The sequence below is a fragment of the Bubalus bubalis genome, chromosome 2 (assembly GCF_019923935.1).
Source record: "Bubalus bubalis isolate 160015118507 breed Murrah chromosome 2, NDDB_SH_1, whole genome shotgun sequence".
Lineage (NCBI taxonomy): Eukaryota > Metazoa > Chordata > Mammalia > Artiodactyla > Bovidae > Bubalus > Bubalus bubalis.
In genome coordinates this window covers 179,670,555-179,692,095 of record NC_059158.1, presented here as the reverse complement: position 1 = coordinate 179,692,095, position 21,541 = coordinate 179,670,555, and the positions used below count along the sequence as shown (strand labels likewise).

Sequence of the window (21,541 nt, the reverse complement as noted above, 5' to 3'; positions counted from 1 at the left end):
CTGAGCTACCAGGGAAGCCCTGGAGATGCATAGTGACCCTAGGTGAAATTGACACAACTGTGTAACCACAGTACAGCTGAAATTGCTGAACCACAGAATCATGATCCGGAGCAAATTAGATGATTGCTATTTTGAGCCACTAAGGTTGGGGGTGGTTTGTTATGCAGCAATAGATAATGGATACAATGGCTTTCCCCTGGCATCTCACTGGCACCTCAATCCCAAGCCCAGAATGAACATATCATTGTTCATTTATCCCACAATCTGCCCCTCCACTTGTGCCTCTCATCTCAGAAATGGGCACCTCTATCTGCCAATCACACATCTGAAGCCATCCTTGACTCCTCTCGTTTTCTCCAAGAACAGCCAATTTTATCTCCTAAATAACTCTTGAATCTGACTCTTTGCTTCTCCTTTACTGCTCCTGCCCATTTGACCTCATCACAGGTCAACCAGGCCAGTGGTCATCAGAGTAGGGTTCACACCCCTCAGAAGATTCTCCAGACAATCCGTAGGGGCTGCCAGAAGAAGAGATATTAGCACTGCTATTTCTACTCATTTTTTCTAAAACATTTAAGAAATTAAAGTTTATTCATAATAAAAAGCTAATACTTTTTTTTTTTTTTTTTTTGGCAGTGCTTTTTGGCACGTGGGATCTTAGTTTCCTGACCAGGTATCCAACCCAAGCCCCCTGCATTGGAAACACGGAGTCTTAACCACTGGATTGCAAGGGAAGTTCAAAGCTAATACTCTTTATCAGCTTTCCTATGTGTTCATTCTTTCAAGCGTTTCAACAACTTAGTAAGTACTATCGTCATATGCCAGAGGCAGAGAAAGATTGACTGATTTGCCCAAGGTCTCCCAGCTAAGAAGAGGAAGTGAAGCAGAGATGTGAATCAGTCTAGCTCCAGCAGTCCTCAAACTTCTGTGTATTTGAGTCACTTAGGGCTTGGTAAAACACAGATTGCTGGGCCCATCCCTTGAGCTTTGGATCAGTAGGTATGGATGGGGGCCCAGGTATTTCTTAGGGGATGCTGAGGTGGCTGGTCTGGGGACCACATTTGAGGACCACTGATCTAGGCTCTCTCCCCCTAAAGGCGCTTGGTTAGTTTTGCAACTCCGCAAGCATTTAATGTTCAGATGAATCCAGGAGCCTCCTCTGACTTGCTTAGGATATCAGTTCAGTACCCTAGCTTTGGAAGGTGTCCTGAGGGAATATTAGGCCCCTGAATGGGGGGGGTGACATGTATTTCTCCATATTCATCTTGTTGCAACTAATGACAGGGTTTTGTTTTGCTTAATTGACAGCTTTATTATGGAAAATTTTAAGCATACACAAAAACAGAGTGAGGAGCATGGTGAACATCGTGTACCCATTCCCAGCTTTGATGACTGTCACATGGGGTCAGGCTTGTTTTTAATTACTTCCCCCCTTGTTTTCTTTCTTTCTTCTTTTGTTGTGTTAGTTTCAGGTGTGCAGCAAAGTGATTCAGTTGCACATATACATACATCCATTCTTTTTTCAGACTCTTTTCCCATAGAGATTAACACAGACTATTGAGTAGAGTTCCCTGTGCTAAACCAGTAGGTCTTGTGGATTATCTATTTCATCTGTAGTTGTGTGTTTATGTTAATCCCATTCAATCTCATTTTTATTATCCTTCTCCACCTGTTTCCTTCCTTAGCCTTTCTTTTTTCTTCCCCTCCTTCTCCTTTCCATCTCCTTCTTCCCCCTCCCCCCTCTGCCTTCCCCTCTTCCTTCCCTACCTCTTTCTCCTTTTTCTTCTTCTTTTTGGCATGAAACAGATCCCAGACATTATTCTATTCCAGTATGCTTCTCTAACAAATAGGGCTCACAATTTGTTAGATTGCTAAACCTACTTCTAAATAGGTTTAAAACCACCCACTATGCTATTATCACACCTAACAAAACTCACAATAATGCCTGTGTGTTACATAATACTCAGATTTCCAGGTTGTCTCAAAATTGTCTTTTTTTTAGAATTGGCTGGTTTAAATGACTTATTATAGTTTACGTGGACTGGATTAGATTAAGTAGATTGACAGATTGCTATCTAGTTTTAACTCAACTAACCTTCACAAACTCGGAGAAGGCGATGGCACCCCACTCCAGTACTCTTGCCTGGAGAATCCCATGGACAGAGGAGCCTGGTGGGCTGCAGACCATGGGGTCGCTAAGAGTCGGACACAACTGAGTGACTTCACTTTCACGCATTGGAGAAGGAAATGGCAACCCACTCCAGTGTTCTTGCCTGGACAATCCAGGGACGGGGGAGCCTGGTGGGCTGCAGCCTATGGGGTCGCACAGAGTCGGACACGACTGAAGCCACTTAGCAGCAGCAGCAGCAGCAGCAGCAACCTTCACAAAATGGACTAACAGCTCAAACAACTGCCAAAAACCACAGATTGAAGGCAAAAGAATAATGTCAGGCAAGCGCGGAAACAGGGTAGAAGGAAACTTCTTGTTTCCTCTCTCTCCGTCAGTCCCATTAAGAGTTAAAGAAAAAACCCCATCTAATCACACTGACAAGAAGTCAAGCGAGATAATTTGAAATTATCCAGAAGACACTGAGGAATCAATTGCCATCCACTATCATTCACGGTAACAATGGACCTTGCCTGGAGTGACTGACACCATCACAATCAGTCATTTGAAAATATTTTCTATTTCCTTTTTTCTTTCCAATTTTCTAATTTACGTACATCTATGATAATGTGCAAAATGTATTACTGCAGCAGGATTTAAGTCAAACATAGAAATATGGGGCATGCTTGAAAAATTTGAAGCCCCCCAGTCCATACAACACTACGGTCCCCACACTGGCTTCCACCTCAAGTCAGGCCCCTTCCCCACCCCCATGCCAGTCCTGGAATGGCTTTCTCCATAACCAAACCCAAACTGATCACACTCCTGCTTCCTAATAGATCAAGAGAATGAAGGGCAGCCTGCTTACTCAAGGAAATGGGTCCACCCACTGCTTCCCTCTTTACGACAGCGCTGTAGGGTTAAACTCTAGCCTGGTCCATTCTGATGAACACAATGGTTCCTGCTGTGCTCGAGACCCTCCCTTTTCATATGGCTACTCTACCTGAGCCTCTGAGGCCTGGCTGGGCAGTCGCTTCCCTCCAGAGGCCTTTCCTGGCATCCCCATCTCCCTGCCTGGGTTGTGGGCCCTCCTCTGTGCTGCCATAGAGCGTGAGCATCTGAGGACACTTATGTCTATGTTAGCAGCACAGCCTAGGGGTAAAGAAACTGGATCCAAACTACAAAGTTGAAATATTGGCTCCTATGCCTACTGATTATATGACAAGAGACTCAACCTCACTGTAAAATGGGGCTGTGAAGCATCATGGTTAAGTGCGTGGAAATTCAAACTAGGCTGCTTAAGTTTATCTTTTCCCCTTAATTTAGTTTTATTTAATCTATTTTATTTTTTAATTTTTATTTTATACTGGAGCATAGTTGATTAACAATGTTGTGTTCATTTCAGATGTACAGCAAAGCAATTCAATTATACATATACGTGGGTCCATTCCTTTTAAAATTCTTTTCGCATTTAGGTTACTGTAGAAAACTGAGCAGAATTCCCTGTGTAGGTCTTTGTTGGTTTTCTATTTTAAATATAAGGCTGTGCTGTGCTGTCCTTAGTCGCTCAGTCGTGGCCGACTCTGTGACCCCATGGACTGTAAGCCCGCCAGGCTCCTCTGTCCATAGGAATTCTCCAGGCAAGAATACTGGAGTGGGTTGCCATGCCCTCTTCCAGGGGATCTTCCCAACCCAGGGATCGAACCCAGGTCTCCCACTTTGCAGTCAGATTCTTTTCTGTCTGAGCACCAGAGAAGCCCAAATATAAGGCTGCTGCTGCTGCTAAGTTGCTTCAGTCATGTCTGACTCTGTGCGACCCCATAGACGGCAGCCCATCAGGCTCCCCCATCCCTGGGATTCTCCAGGCAAGAACACTGGAGTAAGTTGCTATTTCCTTCTCCAATGCATGAAAGTGAAAAGTGAAAGTGAAGTCACTCAGTTGTTTCTGACTCTTAGCTACCCCATGGTCTGCAGCCTACCAGGCTCCTCCATCCATGGGATTTTCCAGGCAAGAGTACTGGAGTGGGTTGCCATTGCCTTCTCCGAAATATAAGGCTACTTAACTTTAAACCAAGGACTTCCCTGATGGCTCAGTGGTAAAGAATCTGCTTGCCAATGCAGGAGATTCAAGTTCAATCCCTGGGTCTGGAAGATCCCTTGGAGAAGGAAATGGCAACCTAGTCAGTATTCTTGCCTGGGAAATCTCATGGACAGAGGAGCTTGATGGGCTACAGTCCAAGGGGTTGCAAAAAAGTGAGACACTACTTAGCAACTGAACAACAACAGCAACATTTAAAACTGCTCTGCTATTGCTAGCTGAACAGTCTTGGGCAAATTGCTCCATGTCCAAGTGCCTAATTTCCTCCTATGAAAAATGGAGATCATAATAGTACCTGTCTCTAAAGAATCTGCCTGCCAATGCAGGAGACATGGTTCGATTCCTGATCTGAGAAGATCCCACATGCCTTGGAACCCCCGCGCCACAACTACTGAGCCTGTGCTCTAGAGCCTGGGAACCGCGGCTACTGAAGCCAGAGCACCCTAGAGCCTGCGCTCCACCAGAGAAGCCACTGCAGCAAGAAACCCAAGCACCGAAACTAGAGAGTAGCCCCACTTGCCGCACCTAGAGAAAAGTCTTCGCAGCAGCAAAGACTCAGCACAGCCGAAAGTAAATAAATAAAATGATTATTTTTTCAAAATGGTACCTATCTCATAGGGTGACAGTGAGGAGTCAGTGTAAAGCATTTAAAATAGTGTCTGGTGTGTGCATGGATGCTTAGTCACTCAGTCCTGTCTGACTCTTTGCGACCCCGTGGACTGTAACCCACCAGGCTCCTCTGTCCATGGGATTGTCCAGGAGAGAATACTGGAGTGGCTGGTACATAGTAAGTAATCAGTAAATATCACCTCTGATTAGCACGTGTCTGGATCCCACATGGTTTGTAATAAATTGAGCAAATGAATGAATGAATGGATTGAATTACATTGTACCCGACTGAAAAGAATTACAGTAAGTTGAATGAAAATTGTGCCCAGGCCTTGCTTGTTCGGCACTGAGCACCCTCTCTGGGCTAGCTCATGAAGCAGTGTAGGGATTTCCCTCCCCAAGTCATCTCCTTTTCCTTCTTTCTACCGCTGAGGGCCCAGGGATGCCTTCCCTTTGCTTCTAGTCAACTAGCTAACATCTCTTAGAAACAAGCAAGCACTCAGCCGGGCTCATGTTTCTGCTTGGTCTCAGGGACCTCACTCAAGGAGGTCCTTCCATTATCATAAACAACATCCTGACCCTCTGAGGTACTTGAAAACTCCTCTCAACTTTTTTAAAAAAGCAGAAGCCACAGCACTGTGGATGTCTATCTTGTTGAGAGTCATTCTCATCACAGTCTATGAGTATTTTTAGTTGCATATATATAAAATAACAACCATCCTACATTCCCTTCAGCCAGAGCTTACGCCTTAGAATTTGCAGGCAGAAAGCAGACGTCCCAGCCCCTAAGTAAGAAGGAAGCTTCCAAAAGGAAGGTGGTACAAAAATGAGAAAAAGAGACCAAAAAAAAAAAGGAAACAAAATCCCTCAAACCCAACAACACCATGAAATTCCTTGTTGTTAAGGAAAGAGAAGAGGGGGCAGCAGAGGCAGAGAATTGTGAAGACCCTTTGCCAAAGGGAAATCTAGGAACAGAGAAAAGGAGGCCCCTCCCTCTGCCCTGACAAAACACGGAAGACTTCATGGAAGAGGTGATGGCCACACTGGTCCTAAAGAAGAGACGGCATGTTTGGCTGGGTCTTTGTGCAACAGATCGAAGAGGATGAGGGAGCCCCTTTCCTCGGAGACTTTGTGGAAAGGAGGCCCTATGCCCCTGGAGGACCTCCTCTTCCCTGTGCCAGCTGTTTGCCTCTGTGACCACCTCCCCTCTGGACACTCACCTCGGTAGTCCCTCAAGAGCTTCTTCTGTTCATCTACAGAAGCTGAATAGGAGGTGAAAAACAAGAAGATGACAATGAAAATCACCTCCAGCGTTATGGCACACAGGGGCAGCCAGAGCCGCACAGACTTTTGGTACTTAGAGCCCATCCTGTGTCCGTCTCTGTACAGTGTTTCCACCAGCACCGGGCATTACCCTCAGCCCCACACCCACTCAGGGGAGGGACAGGAGAGACACCCGGGTGAGGCCTTATCTCAGACTGCAAGGCTGGTCCTGCCGACATATCTGTGGAGTTAACACAGGAGCAGAGAGACAGTGACAGGGAGGAGGAAAATGCATTTTTTCTAACATTAATTGATTCATTCAATCATTTATTGATTCGACAAGTAGTTGCTACACTCCTACCACAGGGCAGGCACTGTGTCCAGTTGAAAAAAGGGCATTCATTCACTCGACCCTCAAACACGAGAATTTTTTTCACTTAACCTTTACCGCATCTTGCAAGAAAGGCAGAGAATAGGTCAACACCCTTATTTCACAAATGGGGAAACGGATGCTTAGATGGAGCTTTGGATTGGCAAAATTTCTCCTTAAAACCTTACCACAGGTCAGAGAGGGCACCCAGTGGGCTCTTAAAAATGATACAGCAAATGAATGAATGAATGAAAGCAAAGAACGATATTAAGTCCCGGGGAGGACCTAGGACCCGCAGAGAACTAACTCCTCAGAGCCACACTGTTGAAATTAGTTTTATCTGGATCTGTATTTAAACACAGAATCTGACCTGTTTCTCAATCTTTCAAGGGCAGGTGTGACAAATGAAAGGAGGAGGTGATCCAGCTCTAGGAAAGCCCTGGTGGGAGTCCCGCTCTAGCCCGAGGCTAAAGTTGTCCCCGACTCTGGTCACCTGCTCACAGAGCAGCCCAGGACTTGCCTAGGGCATGAGCACTGCGGTGTGTTTGACGTTGGTCACCAGCCTCAGTATCCCCACCCCACAATGGAGGACTGTCCCCTGGAATAGGATTTAAGGCGCCTGGGATCTAGTTCTGCCCCTGCAGCTAACTGTTCCTATGGCCACATCCATTTGCTTAGCAGAAGATCTGAGATATAGAGAAAGGGAGAGAAGGAGGACTCAACATTTTTTACCTTCTACACTGGCCCCAGTCACTGGCCACTGTGTGTAGACTGAATTTATGAGGGCCTAGAGACTAAAACCTGGCTAGGAGTAGCAGGGAGGCAGATTGTAGCCCAACATGAGTGGATATTTTATTGACCATTCATGGGGTAGTCAGCATCCTGCCACTAGGGAAATGCAAGCAGAAGCTGATGGTTAGTTGTCAGAGATGTCTTGTGAATGATTCATATGTGGATTATGGGAGATGTTAATCACCTGGTAGAATCTTGTCTTTTTTGTTTTTAGATGAAACTAAACCCAGAAGGTCACACCCAAGGTCACACAGTCATTGACATTAGTCATTTCTTGCTCAGCGCAGCTTTATTTACAAAAAAGAAAACATTGAGAATAACCTGAACGTACAGTAGTAGGGGACTGGTTAAGTAAACTACAGGACACATAATCTGCCACCAATATAATCGTTCTGAACATGCGGAAAAATCCAGAAGAAAATGCTTTTAAGGTTTATCAAAAATGGCACAGGGGATATATTATTTGGTGGAGGACGTTACAGAACAGTGTGCATGTTCCCACTTTGGTGAACTAATAATAACACTGTATGTTAACACATGCATCGGGGAAAAAAATTGGCTACAAACCACTCCTGGTTACTTTTGGTTTAGGTATCTCGGGGAGCTAAAATTTACTAAGTACTTTAGTACACTAGGCACTGTTCTAGACACTTTACGTGTATGAACTCAGTTAAGGAGCCTGTGAGATGGGACTGTCAGCCTTTCTACAACAAGCTAAGGCCCAGCAATATCGAGTGACTTGCCCAAGGTTATGGGGTTAGTGAGTATTAGAGCTAGGATTTCAACTTGGGCAGTCTATCTTGAGCACCTGGGTGTTTAACCACCTAACTTTAGCCCAGATAACTCCTAAGTCTTCTTCTACTTCTGAAAGACTAGCAACAAAGGATTCTAAGCCTTCTGCTATCTCAACAGTAAATAAGGCAGTAAGTACCAGTTTCTAGAGCTCAGCCCTCATGGTCAGCCTTGGTTTTGATTTCTGGCCTTTTTCTGGCCATCAGTACTTCTTTTTTGTTCTTTTTTTTTTTTTTTTACTTTAAATTTTGTTTTGGGGTATAGCTGATTAATGATATTGTGGTAGTTTCAGGTGAACAGCAAGGGACTCAGCCATGTAAATACATGTATCCATTTTCCCCCAAACTTCCCTATCTGGGCTGCCACATAACATTGAGCAGAGTTCCATGTGCTATACAATAGGTCCTTGTTGCTTATCTATTTTAAATATAGCAGGGTGTACATGTCCATCCCAGACTCCCTAACTATCCCTTTCCCTGATCCTCCCCAACTACCCCAGCAACCGTAAGATTGTTTCTAAGTCCGTGAGTCTCTTTCTGTTTTGTAAGTTCATTTGTATAATTTCTTTCTAGATTCCATATATAAGGGATGTCATATGATATTTCTCCCTCTTTTTCAGACTTCCTTCACTCAGGATGACAATCTCTAGGTCCATGCATGTTGCTGCAAATGTCATTTCATTCTTAATGGCTGAGTAATATCCCATTGTATATATGTACATATCTTCTTTACCCATTCCTCTGGCGATGGACATTTAGGTTGCTTCCATGTCTTTGGTCATGGAAGGTTCCTTAACAGGGGACTCCCCTGTGAGGGGGATAAGTGAATGTGACCCTTGTTGGCCTGGGTCCTGTACCAGCAGTTTGTGAACCAGGCAGCTGTACCTACCTACCCAGGGGCACCAAATGTCAGGCAGATGAACACTAGAGATTTCCAGTCGCTGCCAGCCCCTGGGCTTGGAGCCCATGACGGTTGTGTTTACATGCTGGCAAACTCAGTGATGATGGTAGCTGGTTCCCACAGGGGCATCCTAAAGCCCTGTGTGTCCTGATCCTGCCCAGTGAAGGACAGACCACTTGACAAGAGGGCCAAGCTCCTGAATGAACAGAAAGGCTTTTTTTTTTTTTTTTTTAAGGCTTTCTTTAATAAAAGGGAGCTGACCCCACAGGTGGCCTCTCCCAGAAGATTGGTCAAAAGGGGAGTTTTCTCTCTACCTCTCTGACTCTTGCAAAAGACCCCTGTTTTCTGATGACAGTTCCAGATAGTCTGACTCCAAATCTTCAAGGCAGGGTCCCTGGGAAAGCACATGGGATCTAGAGCAGAAATGTCATAAGTCAAATGTTAATTGTCAACTCTAGGTGGGAGGTGAATGGCTTTTCACTGTATCTTTCTTTCAACTTTTTAGGTTTATGTTTGAAATCTTTCATAACAAAATGTTGGGGGAAAATGTTGTGTGTGTACCTGCTGTTCCCCATGTCCAAAGCACCCCTCCCCTCAGGCATCTACCTGCTCCTGCCCTCACCGACTCAGATCCAAATGACACGAGCCCAGGGACTTTTGACTGTTGTACCCTCAGCACCTGGTGTTTAATCCGTAGCAGGTGCTCAAGAAATACCTGTCGACTGAATAACAGCTGCCGATTCTGGAACGCCAAGCACTGGACCCAGCATTTTACAGACATTATTTCATTTACTCTTTCCCTCAAACCTGTGAGGGCATCACCACTCCCATTTGACAGATGAGAAAACTGCTGCTCAGAGAAGTGATGCAAGCACCCAAAGTCACACAGCTAGTAAACAGCAGAGTCGGAACCCAACCCACATCCATCCGATGCCATGGCTTGTGCTCTTAACTGCTTTGCAATTCTGTCGTCCATTACCTAAACCACTTACAGTCTCAATTTCCTTATGAGTCAAATAAGATGAGCTGCTTTGCTTTCCTCACAGAGTTATTATAAATGTGAGACTACATAAGCATGCTTGGCAACCTGTGTTTTGGAAATGAACATGGGCAAGTGATGCCATGACTGTGGCCTCCTGGTCTGAGTGACCAGACTTCCTACGGGTATGATGAATCAAATCAGACAGACTACGCATGGTCCTTGGAAGAAAAACTATGACCAACCTAGAGAGCATATTAAAAAGCAGAGATATTACTTTGCCAACAAAGGTCCATCTAGTCAAAGCTATGGTTTTTCCAGTAGTCTTGTATGAATGTGAGAGCTGGATTATAAAGAAAGCTGAGCACCGAAGAATTGATGCTTTTGAACTGTGGTGTTGGAGAAGACTCTTGAGACTCCCTTGGACTGCAAGGAGATCCAACCAGTCTATCCTAAAGGAGGTCAGTCCTAGGTGTTCATCAGAAGGACTGATGTTGAAGCTGAAACTCCAATACTTTGGCCACCTGATGCGAAGAGCTGACTTATTTGAAAAGACCCTGATGCTGGGAAAGATTGAGGGCAGGAGGAGAAGGGGACAACAGAGGATGAGATGGTTGGATGGCATCACCGACTCAATGGACATGAGTTTGAGTAGGCTCCAGGAGCTGGTAATGGACAGGGAGGCCTGGCATGCTGTAGTCCATGGGGTCGCAAAGAGTCGGACACGACTGAGCGGCTGAGCTGAACTGTAGCTTTCACATGTGATCGTCCATTTTCTGTAGAAACTCTATGAGAACATTTACCATGTCCTCCTCATCCGAGTTAAATATTGGAAAACTCAGTCACGGGCAGGGACCAAGGAGGTAGGTAGGCGCCCCTCATCTTCTCTCTGGAATCCTGTGCACACCCAAGGTGTGAGTCTGACCTGGGCATGCTTAGAGTGTGGCTAAGTCAATCATTTATCTATTTAACAAACATGAGCTTTGGAGTCAGGCAACCTGGGTTCAAATCCTAGCTCTGCAAATTATTAGCTCGGTCACCTTGGGTAAGATGATCAGTATCTCTGAGTCTGTTTCCTTATCTGTAAAGTGGAGAAAATCAGTATCCATCTCATAGGCTGGTTGTAAAGATTAAATGAGGTAGTACACATGAAGTGTCACATATGTAGAGAACTTACCATAAATGTTAGAAATGATTATTATTGCATAAGCCTGACATGTTTACTTAGAAAACCTCAAAAATGCAGAGGTGTGTAAAACTTACATAGAGCACCCATGATTTCATCATCTCTCCAAACCAGCTCTACTTCTTTTTGTATATAATCTTTCAGATTTTTTTCTATTCATGTGAATTTATGCCTTGTTTTTTCCCCTACAAAAAATGAGATTATATAGCACATGTTTAGTAACTTGGCTTTTTTTCATGAACAGTATACCATAAGCAGTTTCCAAACCAGGAAAAATCTTTCTACTACACTATTGTGATGGATAAAGGTCCAGGCTCAGACACTAGACTACCTGGATTTGAATCCTGCTCTGTCACTTACCGTGTGACCTTAGGCGAATGACTTAGCTTCTCTGTGTCTCATCTGTAATATAGCACCAGTAGTAATCTCTTGGGCTCCCCAGGTGGTGCTAGTGGTAAAGAACTCGCCTGCCAATGCAGGAGACATGGGTTCAGTTCCTGGGCTGAGAAGATCCCCTGAAGACGGCATGGCAACCCACTCCAGTATTCTTGCTTGGAAAATCCCATGGAATGAGGAGCCTGGCAGGCTACAGTCTATAGGGTCGCAGAGAGTCAGACACAACTGAAGTGACTTAGCACGCATGCACAGTAATCTCCTCCTTATAGGGTTGCTGTGAGGAATAGATCAAAAGGCATACAATGCTTAGAGGAGTATCCGCACAAAATAAGTGTTACATATCATCATTCTCCAGGGCACACTGACTTCCATGGTAAGGCTATGTGATCATTTGTTTGACCAGGCCCCTCTGTGGGATATCTGGGTTATTTATAAAACTGTTTCTGTTCTAAACACTACTATAAATATCCTTCATTAACAGGGTTCTCTGGGGGATGCAGACAAATGTATAAGAAATGGCCATCCAAAGTCTGGATTTTCCTGTGACTCCCATGAGACAGGAACAAAGCTCAAGGCAGGTGGGCCAGCCTTGCCTGATGGGCTTGAGGGGATAAAAGCTGCTGAAAAGGTGGGCATGTAATTTCCTTGGATGTGAAACAGCACATGATGATCTCCTCTAGGCTATTCTGAGCTCAGTTGAAACTTATGCCCCAATTCCAACCACTTGGCCGTCTGAAAGTCCCAAGAGAAGAGGAGGAACAGCCCTGAATTCCTGTCTGGCACTCAGTCTTTGGAATGAGAGCAAATTATTTCTCTTTTCTGTCTTAATCATCTGTTAAATGGCCACTGCTGATCTCCCCTGCTTCCTGATTGGTGGAGGAAGTATGGGGAGCTGGGGAGCTCTGTATTAGGCAGGAGGTCTGCCTCATCTCAGGCCAATTTTGTGTGCTGAGGATCCTAAAAGGTCTTTCAGTTTGAAAGGCTGGAACTTAGGCAAAGCCAAAGGGGTTTTGGCTAAGGTGGGCCAGGAAAATACAGAGTCCAGCTGGGGCAGGAGGAGTGAGAGGAAGGGAATGGAGAAAGGAAGACTTACAGTGGTATGTCCTTGGTCTCTTGGCAAGAAGGCCTTTCCCATCATTCCACTCCAGCCAATCATTAGATCAACTACCCTTAACATCAGAGTTATTTACAGGCACCAGAGGACATGCCTAGAGCATCAAGGCTCCATACATCTTAGCTTATGACTCAAGCCAAATTCCTTTACCATAGCAACTGCATGACCTTGTTTTCTCTGAGGCTCAGTTTTCTCATCTGCAAAATGGAGCTAATATGTTCTGCTTCTAAACATATGGCTTGAAGTGATTCTAAGAGGCAATTTTGGCACAGAGTGGACAGGTCACTCAACTCAGGACACCAGCAAGTTGATATCTCAAGTGGGACTGGAACCCAGACCTCCAGATTGCTTCTTCTTGGGCCATCACCCTGGGATTCTCTCTGCCCTTCCTCTGCTCCCGTGAAGCCCAACAACTAACAGTAACTCCCAGCCACTCTATACTTCTCCACAGCATGGAATGCCCTTGTCAGGAACCTGGTTGATGGGAGGCTAGCCAGAGAGCTTCAGAAAGCTGGTAAGTGACCCCAGTGCCTCTCTCATCTTTTTTATGGACTACTGACCCATCCATTCCACAGTGTGCCATGGCACTGTCCTAGACAACAGGACCCAGTGGGGAGTAGGAAAGACCAAAGATATGGCCTCTAACCTTGCAGAGTTGACTGTCTTAGTTGCTGGCCCAGGTAATCTGGAAACTTGCAGTCATGGAGAAGAGGGCTATTCCAGTTGGCAGACCCCATGGAGTCTGAAGCCATGATCTCACCATGTACCTATGCCTTCAAGCCTCCAGTAATATTGATTTAGGTATCCTTCTCCATGAACCAACCTGTATGCTTTTCCATGAATCAACCTGCCTTGGCAACCAACCTTGGCAACTTGGCAACAGAAGTCTTTTTCTGTTGCTTCAAGCAGAGCATTAGGTTCAGATGCTTTCACAATGATAGGTAGCCTTGGTGAAACTTTGAGCTCACAGTTTGTTATCCTTGGCTGCCCAGCGACACTTTATCAACAGGCTGGAGTAGAGGTGAAGGATGAAAAACAGATATACTGTTAACAGAAATGATTTGCAGTAACCTACTGCATGTCTGGCCCTGAGAGTTCATCATCTGGTAACAGCCTTCAAACAAACCTGAGTGAAAACTCAGGCTCTGAGACATTTAGTAGCTTGCCAAAACTACTAAGTGGCCAAGCTGGAATTTCAATCCTGGTCTGAAAAAGCAGATACTCTTACACTTTTTCTAAATGCATCTCTACAGGGTATGAATCCAGTCCCCAAGAAGCTTTTCATCCAGGTGAATGGACAAGTCTCATCCAAGAAACCACAAATTAGGAACAGTACTGTGGAGATGCTCTCTGTAGAAGCAAAGGCACGGAAGAGGGAAGACATAGTTGTCTTAGTGGATTTGAGGACAGTGAATAGATTAAGGCTTGGCTGGCCTGGGGAGGCCTGGAAAAGAGGGGTGGGCCCCCTTGTGACCAGCTTTGGATGCCATAATAAACAGAATGGGTCTCCTCTTCCAGGCACTGGATAATCTTTGTAAAGATTTGTGACAGTATAAAGTAACAGCAGCAGTTGAGGATGATGCATTTGGGATAAATTACAAGTTCCTCCTTGGGGTGGGTTTTTTTTAAGGGAATGATCACAGGGCTGGGAGATCTCCACGCATCCCAGGACAAAACAAGATGGCATCTACTTTCCTGTAAGTTTTTTAGATGTGTTGTAAGACCGTCTAACCGGAGAAGGCAATGGCACCCCACTCCAGTACTCTTGCCTGGAAAATCCCATGGATGGAGGAGCCTGGTAGGCTGCAGTCCATGGGGTCGCACAGAGTCGGACACGACTGAAGCGACTTAGCAGCAGCAGCAGCAACACCATCTAACAGTCCCTCGGTTGGTGAACGGTTAAGTTGGTACAGTCACTTGATAGAAGATTTTGCAACCATCAGAAATATTTAGGAAGGATGAATTCATTATAACATGTAAAAATGCTTATGTCAAAGAACAGAACTACAAAACTGAAAGTCTTAATAATAATAAAAACAACAGTAATAGTAGTAATATATCATCCAGGGGGAGGAAACTGGAAAGAAAGGGAAAAATACAGAATGCTAACAGTAGTTCTGTTAAGGTGATGAGATCCATGGATGTCTTTCCCACCCCCCGCCCTCAGCAACTTCTCTACGTTTCCCCAGTTTTTCTTTACTGATATGCATTCCTCTTTTTGACATCTATTCTTTTCTTTTCTCTTAAAAAAAAAAAAAAAACAACCAAAACTTTGTCCTTTCTAACTGCTATTTTGCCATACCTATGCTGCAGGGGAGCAATGAGGAGTAAAAGAACAAACAGATGCAGAGCACCCAGAGCGGTGCTTCGCACAGAATTGAGCGCTCTAGGAATGTTAGGTGAGAAGGGTCGCTGACCCGGCTTCCCCGCGGTACCAGAACCCTGCCCGGGGGCATAGACGCTTCCGACGTCGACGCTTGCCAGGTCCAGCTAGCGCGGTGACCAAAGAAGCTGCCGCCGCCGCCGCCGCCGCCGCCGCCGCCAAAGTGAGCCCTGCGGACGTGGAGCCCGGGCCGCACCGCCCCACACACACCCACTTCAACAGCCTCGCGCGACGGCGCGCGTACCATGGCTCCGCCCCCTGTGACGCGCCTCCAGGAGGCGGGACCACGGAGGCCCCGCCCCGCGCCTCCTCCGATTGGCCGCCGCGCTGTCACCACCACGTCGCGGGAAGCTGGCAGGGTGTGTGCGTGTGCCTGTGTGTGTGTGTGTGTGTGCGCGGTTTGCTTTGTCATTCGTATCCCCGTCGCTCGCAGACGTGGCCGGCTTGGCCGAGCACTCCAGGATCCTCAGGAAGGGCCCCCGGCGTCTCCCGGACGAGGAGGATGCGGCCAGCTCCTTACATAAGGATGCGGCGGACCGGAGTTTCAGTTCAGCGCAGAAACGCACATGCCGCAAACCCAGGCCTCGCGATTTCATAGGGCACTAGGAATAGCTTAACAATGAAAAAAAGCACTGCATGCTCTAATATGAATTCTCATACAGTGAAATGCAACCCAACAATAAAGAAATGCACCTTCGTAACAAGGCAGAATATAGGATGTTATATTTATAGGGCCTATTTATAAGCCTCTATTTAAATCGTTTCTGATAGGCTCGGACGCAGGCCCAGACACCTTCATGATTGGTGCACTCTTCTGTCCTTCAAAGAGGTAGGTTCTAGAGTCCGTTTTGCCTCAGAGGGCCCCGGGATTGGCCGGCAGCAGCGTAGCGGCGCCTGCGATTGGTCCGAGAGGCCGTCCGTCGGAGAGGTGGAGGCGGGGCAGGCGGCTGGCTGGTGCTGGGGCGGGCGGGCCCCGGAATTGTCATTTCTTTGTTTCCGAAGGCGGAGGAAGCTCTGAGCGCCCCCCTCCCTCCTCCCCGTCCCACCCCCTCCCCCCCGGGTGCTGGCTCCATGTCTGTGTGACCGGCCCCAGGGGTAGAGTCCAGGCCCGACGCGGGGCGGGCCGGCGGCGGCGGCGGCGGCTGAGGTGAGAGACGGCGGCGGCGGCGCGGGCACCCGGCCCCCCAGCGGGAGGATGAAGCGGCGGAACGCCGACTGCAGTAAGCTCCGCCGCCCCCTAAAGCGGAACCGGATCACCGAGGGCATCTACGGCAGGTGAGTGGCGGAGCCCCCCGCCTCCGCCGGCGTGGGCCCCGTGGGCCCCCCGGCCGGCTCCGGAGGGGCCGGGCCCCGTTATGTAACCCCGACTAGGCCGCACGCCCGCGCCGGGGGCTCCTCGGAGGAGCGCTGCCCAGGAGGGAGGGGGCCCCGGGGGTCCGCCCCGGGGAGCGCGGGGCGTGGCGAGGGCCGCCGGCCCGGCTTCGAGGGCGCGGCGGGCGCGGGCTGAGGGAGCCGCCACGCCGCCGTTGGGAGCGTCCGGGCCCCGCCGGGGGGGAGGGGCGGCGACCCCTTCCCCGCCGGTGCCCGCCGGGCCCTCGGGGCGCTCCCGGGGCCCACGGGCCGCCTCTGTCTCCCCGCCCCTCAGTCCCCTCTGGCCCGGGAGTCGCCGGCCCGGGCTGGGAGGCGCGTGGACCATATGCCCCGGTGACGGGGAAGGCTGACAAAGTTGGGAGCAGACAGGGGCTCCCCCGCGGTCCCCCGGCTGACCGGGCAGGTGGTCACGTTGCCCTCTCTCGCCTTTTACTTCTCTTACGGGATCTCAAACTTGACACCGACTGCTGAAGCTCATACCCACCCCCCAAATCATGCGCTGTGGCCCCGCTCCAGACTCAGGCGAGATGACCCTTTTCTCAGCCGCATTATTTTGACAATTCTAAGCAGATAGTTTTCTTCCAACCCGTTAAAAGGGATTTCTTTCTCCAAACTCAACGGGTTTTTTGTTTGTTTTGTTTTTAATCCTCCCCAAAGCAAAGCCGTGTCCCTTTAAATAGAAATTGAATTCAATACCGAGGGATAGGACAACAGGTTCACGGGGCAACTAAGTGACCATCCCAGCTTCCCTCAGCAGCGTTTGTGTTCGACTGTTATTTTCTGGTTCTCACCGTGTTAATTCTAAATGGTACTTGCTTTGATAAAGAAACGATTTTAGAGGAGAAGTGGTTAGTTTACAAAGGAGAATTCTCAGGATATGCATATAAGCTTAATTGAGTCCTGGCGGTGTTTTACAGTTTAGCTCTTTTAGCTGTGGAACTTAGAGAAATATGTGAGGTAACTGATGACACCCAAGTTGCCTGAGCATAACTGGACACCTTGCTTATGCTACTGTTTACACATTTAGAAAGATTGCTTTTCACAAGCAGCTGACTGATGTAAACATTGGATGTTTTCTTTATTTCAAGCTTAAAAGCAGTTAAGAAGTCAGTTAAAGTAAGTTCTTGGATATATTCTTATGTAAGGAGCCACAGATCATAGGAAGAGTTCATACATTCAACAAATACCTGCACTATGGGCCAGCCCCTGTTCTGGCTAGTAAGTATAACAGTAAGTCAAGCAGGCCAAAAATCCATGCTGAGTCAATCAAACCTGACCAATTAAGCAAAAGCTGTAAAAGCAAAAAAACATATTTCCTGCAAATTTAATGGATGGGGGAAAGTTCTCTTCAAGTTACACATACTATAATTTTTGAGTAAGGGAAGGGTTTTCCCCCTGCCTATTGAAAATGATTTGAACAATTTAATATTAATGGTGACACAATAGAGAAAGCATATTAAACAGAGTTGGTAAACCAAGGACAACCCTGCTATTTGAATGGCTGCTATTTACAGCAACATAAACGCACCTGTTTATAGTCGGAAGCTTGAGAATCCCATATCGTTTCCATGTTTTCTGTTGTATTTCAGCTTCTTCTGTATTTGAACATACATGGGCAGTTTAGTACATGTCCCATAGTACCACTAGTGTGCATCAGTGTGAAGATGCGAATTTATTGTCTCATGAAGTTCTATTATTTTACTAATGAACTTTTGAAATTTGAATTTTCTTACCCTAAAGGTTAATAGTAAATACTCTATACACCTGTTCAGAGTTTCATCTGTAAGATTGTGAAAAACCAATAGTATTTCAGCTCTCAAATCTGTTTAAGCTTCTCTTTGATACTCTTTAAGTCAAATGTTAATAAAAGACCTACATACATTTCTGTCTTTTCTCTTAGAGCACCATATATCAAGTGAGTGGTTCAATTTACTTATCTGTTTCTTAGTTTATATTATTTCTTAGTTTATATTATTATATTATGGAATATTATGATCTGAAGAACAAGATCATAGTGTTAAGGTTTTTTGCAGTTTTGTTTTCAAAGGAGGTTTAGAAAATTTCCAGTTATTTCTGAAGCAGACAGAATGAGTGAACTAGTTATGAATTGTGGTGTTTGAGGATTTGTGAGTATCAAATTTCTGTTCATCATCACATTTAAGTCTACACTAAATTGTTTGTGACACCATCTATTGCCCATTTTGTTTCTCAACGTCTGGCCAATTTTGGTCTCATTAAATAGAGAGCTTTGTTTTTTTCTGAGGCTCTGTTGACAGTTCTGATAACCACTATCTTCTGTTTCACAGCGTAACCTTTCATGGACTTAATATTTGCATGTTCTCAGTCTGCACAGCTCTGAGCTTGGGCTAACAAGGAGGGAGCTGTGGTGAAGAGAGCACTGGACTGAGAGTGTCAGGAGACCTAGGTTCAGACTCGAGTGTCCCAGCTCTGCCGTGTGGGACAGACAAGGCAGCCACAGCTTTGAGCCCTAGTTCTCTCACCTGTCAAGTGAGTTTTGAGGACTAAAAGGAGATAATGTCCAGTTTGTGAAATTCTGTATGAATTCTAGCATCTTAATACAAAATTATTTAGCATGTTGTTGTTATCACAGTTTACCATATTTGGTTTATTTTTTAAAGGAGTCAGGAAAGACCATAAAATTTGTTACAACTATCAACAAAAATTGAGTAGTCAAAACAAGGGATCAGTTGCTGCTTGGTCTTGCTGAGGAAAAAAAAAGTCCCTGTTGCTGAGATGCTTTTAATCATGGGCTGCAATCCAGCAACTGTGACGGAGGTGATTGTCAAATGATACCATTATTATCAGTATGGCTGTGGTAGAGTTCTGTTTCAGGGGCAAGGTAGATGGAAAATGAATTTTTAACATTATGTTAATGTTACCTGCATTTATGTATATACCCATCATTTGGAAACTGAAATGTATTAGAAATATGTTATTTCAGTCAAGTTAATAATCAAAAATAAGAGAAAGGAAATAGGAATGGTGATCATTTTCTTTTACATCATTATGGGCTAAAACTTCAATGCCATTTTGAAAAAATCTGAGCCCGCACAGAACCTGACAGAGAATAGGAATTCAGTGCTCAATGTTGAGCAAGTGAATTAGTAAATAAATCCATATAAGCCAATCCATTCCACTCATTTAAGAACCTTCATTGTTTAAGTAATTATGGAGGATGCAGGATAAGATATGATTTCTTGTCTTCAAGGAGTTTACAGTCTAGGAGACCATAATAATTCCCTCTTAAATTTGTATAGTGATTTTGAGGTTCCAGAGAACTTTGAGTTCTGTCCAAGTAAAAATATTTTAGTTGAATTAAATTTTCGCTTGCTGGTTTACCTGATGCATTAACAGACTTACTTTGCCCTGTGCTATTTTATGATGAAGTAGGCAGTCACCACTAAATGAGGAAATACATATACTCAGATGAAATTGATGTGAAAGTACTTTGGAAATTATGAAAAAGGTTTTTAATAAGAGAAAGTAAAATGAAGAAGTCTACTTAACTATAATATTTCAGAAGCCCTTGGCTTTTAGGGCAGTGACTCTCTCCCTGTGTCTGCCTTCACACATGCACCAGACACTCCCCAAAGTAATATCTAGTTACTCCATGCAGTGATTCTTCAGGTGCGATGGGGTTGGAGTGCTATGTAGTTTTTATAAGCCTTAAGGGAATTCTGTGTGGTTCCACACCTTTTATCTTGCCGGGTTCCCCACCCCCTCTGAGAATTACTGACTTTATAATAGGAAGATGAGAAGACAAGCTTTGGTGAGTAGGAGACAGAGGCAGAAACATTTATGTTTAAAGTCTCCGCGGTTAAAATCGTTGCTTACCCAAGTAAGTATAATAAGAATTTTAAGTAAGGCATGTGTGTGTTTTAAGCTTCTGTAAATTATTTTATATCTCAAACTGGTAGTTGAAGGAAGCACCCTTTCACTTGTGGATTTATGGATACTTCCTGTCATGGTGTGCTGAGTTCTGCTTGTAATATGTTGCCTGCAGGTTAAGCAGTGTAATACTGTACCTGACTTTTACATTTTAGGACTGGGACTTCCTGGTATGTACCATAACTTTTCCCATCTGTATTTCAGAGGAGAATTTTCTGGCCTTTGACTTTCTGTAAATGGTCAAAGTTTATATATTTCTCAGCTTCCTAATTTCCTTTTTCAGACCCTTGTCTGAATAATCTCATCTCCAGAGATTTCACTTCACTGCTTTTCCTACCATCTTAATGTTTCCTAAGCCGGGTTTTAGACTTCTTTGGGCCATGCTTATTAAAGCCACTCGAGGCTGGCCTGACCCTTGGCTGCCTTAATTGTACATGTGTTCTGCAACTGAAACCCCAGATTCCAGTGTTGCAACCTCACAGCCTAAAAGCATTTTGATCATCTTGTAGACCTTAACTTCAGTGGTGCTGGACTTGACAGAAAAGTGATAAACGCAGTATTGTTTTAGAGGGATTTTGGGAAAGGGGGTAAATACAATGGAAAATTTAGAAATTGAAATGTTTTCACTAACCTTTCTAGTGAGGTGTTTAGCTTAACTCTTATATTTGTAGTTTCTGTGAAATACATTTAAACAAATCTTCCACACTGGAATTCTGTACTGTATTTTTGCTAGTAGTGTACTACTTTAAAAAAATAAAGTACTTTCCTCCAGCTTTCATTTATGATTCTTCTTGTCTGAGTGTTCTTGACAGTTTAGTTTCATCAAATGTTTTGAAAATTACTTTAAGTTGCTGCTATCAGTTGAGGTGGGGAAGGGAGTGAACATGATCTATTTCAGTATTTCAGATTATTTGCTTAAAAGCATCCTGTTTGATTAATGATACTTTCCTTTTTCTTCATATTGGTTTCTCATGGCTTTTCTTGAACCTCATTAGATTTGGAGATTGATTTTAATAGTAATCTCAATAGCTTATTATTTTCACTTTCTTGTTATATACCTGAATACTGTGGACCCAATCCATGTTCTGTAAGCACTTTTATTTCCAGAGTCTTTTTCTTTGGCCATTTCTCCCAGGTTTCCCAGATACTAACCCTTTGGGGTTTTATGTGGCTGTATGTGTGTTTTGTTCTGTCATTTTCTAGGCTACCATCCAAATGATAGACTTAAGGGGCTATAACAAGATAGAACATATATCTTGTGGAGTCTGGAGG

The 21,541-nt window shown here is 45.2% G+C and overlaps 3 protein-coding genes and 1 long non-coding RNA gene across 4 annotated transcripts in view; 1 reads left to right on the top strand and 3 right to left on the bottom strand.

The window, feature by feature from the left end:
- LOC102407754 (RH-like protein IC) overlaps nt 1-6,228 on the bottom strand; it is a 39,798-nt gene extending 33,570 nt beyond the window's left edge. Inside the window, exon 1 of the mRNA XM_006077995.4 lies at nt 6,035-6,228. Coding sequence (XP_006078057.1) covers nt 6,035-6,182 — 148 coding nt within the window. The 5' untranslated portion in view covers nt 6,183-6,228. The remainder of the gene's footprint in view (nt 1-6,034) is intronic.
- Nucleotides 6,229-8,683: 2,455 nt separating this feature from the next.
- LOC123332229 lies at nt 8,684-11,652 on the bottom strand. Its single transcript, XR_006549033.2, has 3 exons — nt 11,457-11,652; nt 11,174-11,281; nt 8,684-9,344 (listed from the first exon to the last, which is right to left on the bottom strand). It is a non-coding gene; the product is annotated as an uncharacterized LOC123332229 (long non-coding RNA).
- Nucleotides 11,653-11,706: 54 nt separating this feature from the next.
- Nucleotides 11,707-15,814, bottom strand: LOC123332228 (ATP-dependent RNA helicase ded1-like). The gene is made up of 2 exons (XM_044938107.2): nt 15,024-15,814; nt 11,707-11,766 (listed from the first exon to the last, which is right to left on the bottom strand). Exons 1-2 carry the CDS (start codon nt 15,399-15,401, stop codon nt 11,728-11,730), a joined length of 417 nt encoding a protein of 138 aa, XP_044794042.2. The 5' UTR covers nt 15,402-15,814; the 3' UTR covers nt 11,707-11,727.
- A 186-nt stretch (nt 15,815-16,000) lies between these two features.
- Nucleotides 16,001-21,541, top strand: part of MACO1 (macoilin 1) — a 66,329-nt gene continuing 60,788 nt past the window's right edge. Inside the window, exon 1 of the mRNA XM_006077997.4 lies at nt 16,001-16,264. Coding sequence (XP_006078059.1) covers nt 16,185-16,264 — 80 coding nt within the window. The 5' untranslated portion in view covers nt 16,001-16,184. The remainder of the gene's footprint in view (nt 16,265-21,541) is intronic.

What these genes read in the sequence shown, in the direction of transcription:
- LOC123332228 (XM_044938107.2), bottom strand. Translation starts at nt 15,401, where the DNA reads ATGACAAAGCAAACCGCGCACACACACACACACACACAGGCACACGCA. An exon ending in TGGTACCGCGGGGAAGCCGG is followed by an intron (nt 11,767 to 15,023) that starts GTCAGCGACCCT and finishes TATTCCTCACAG; the next exon opens with CAACCCTATAAGGAGGAGAT.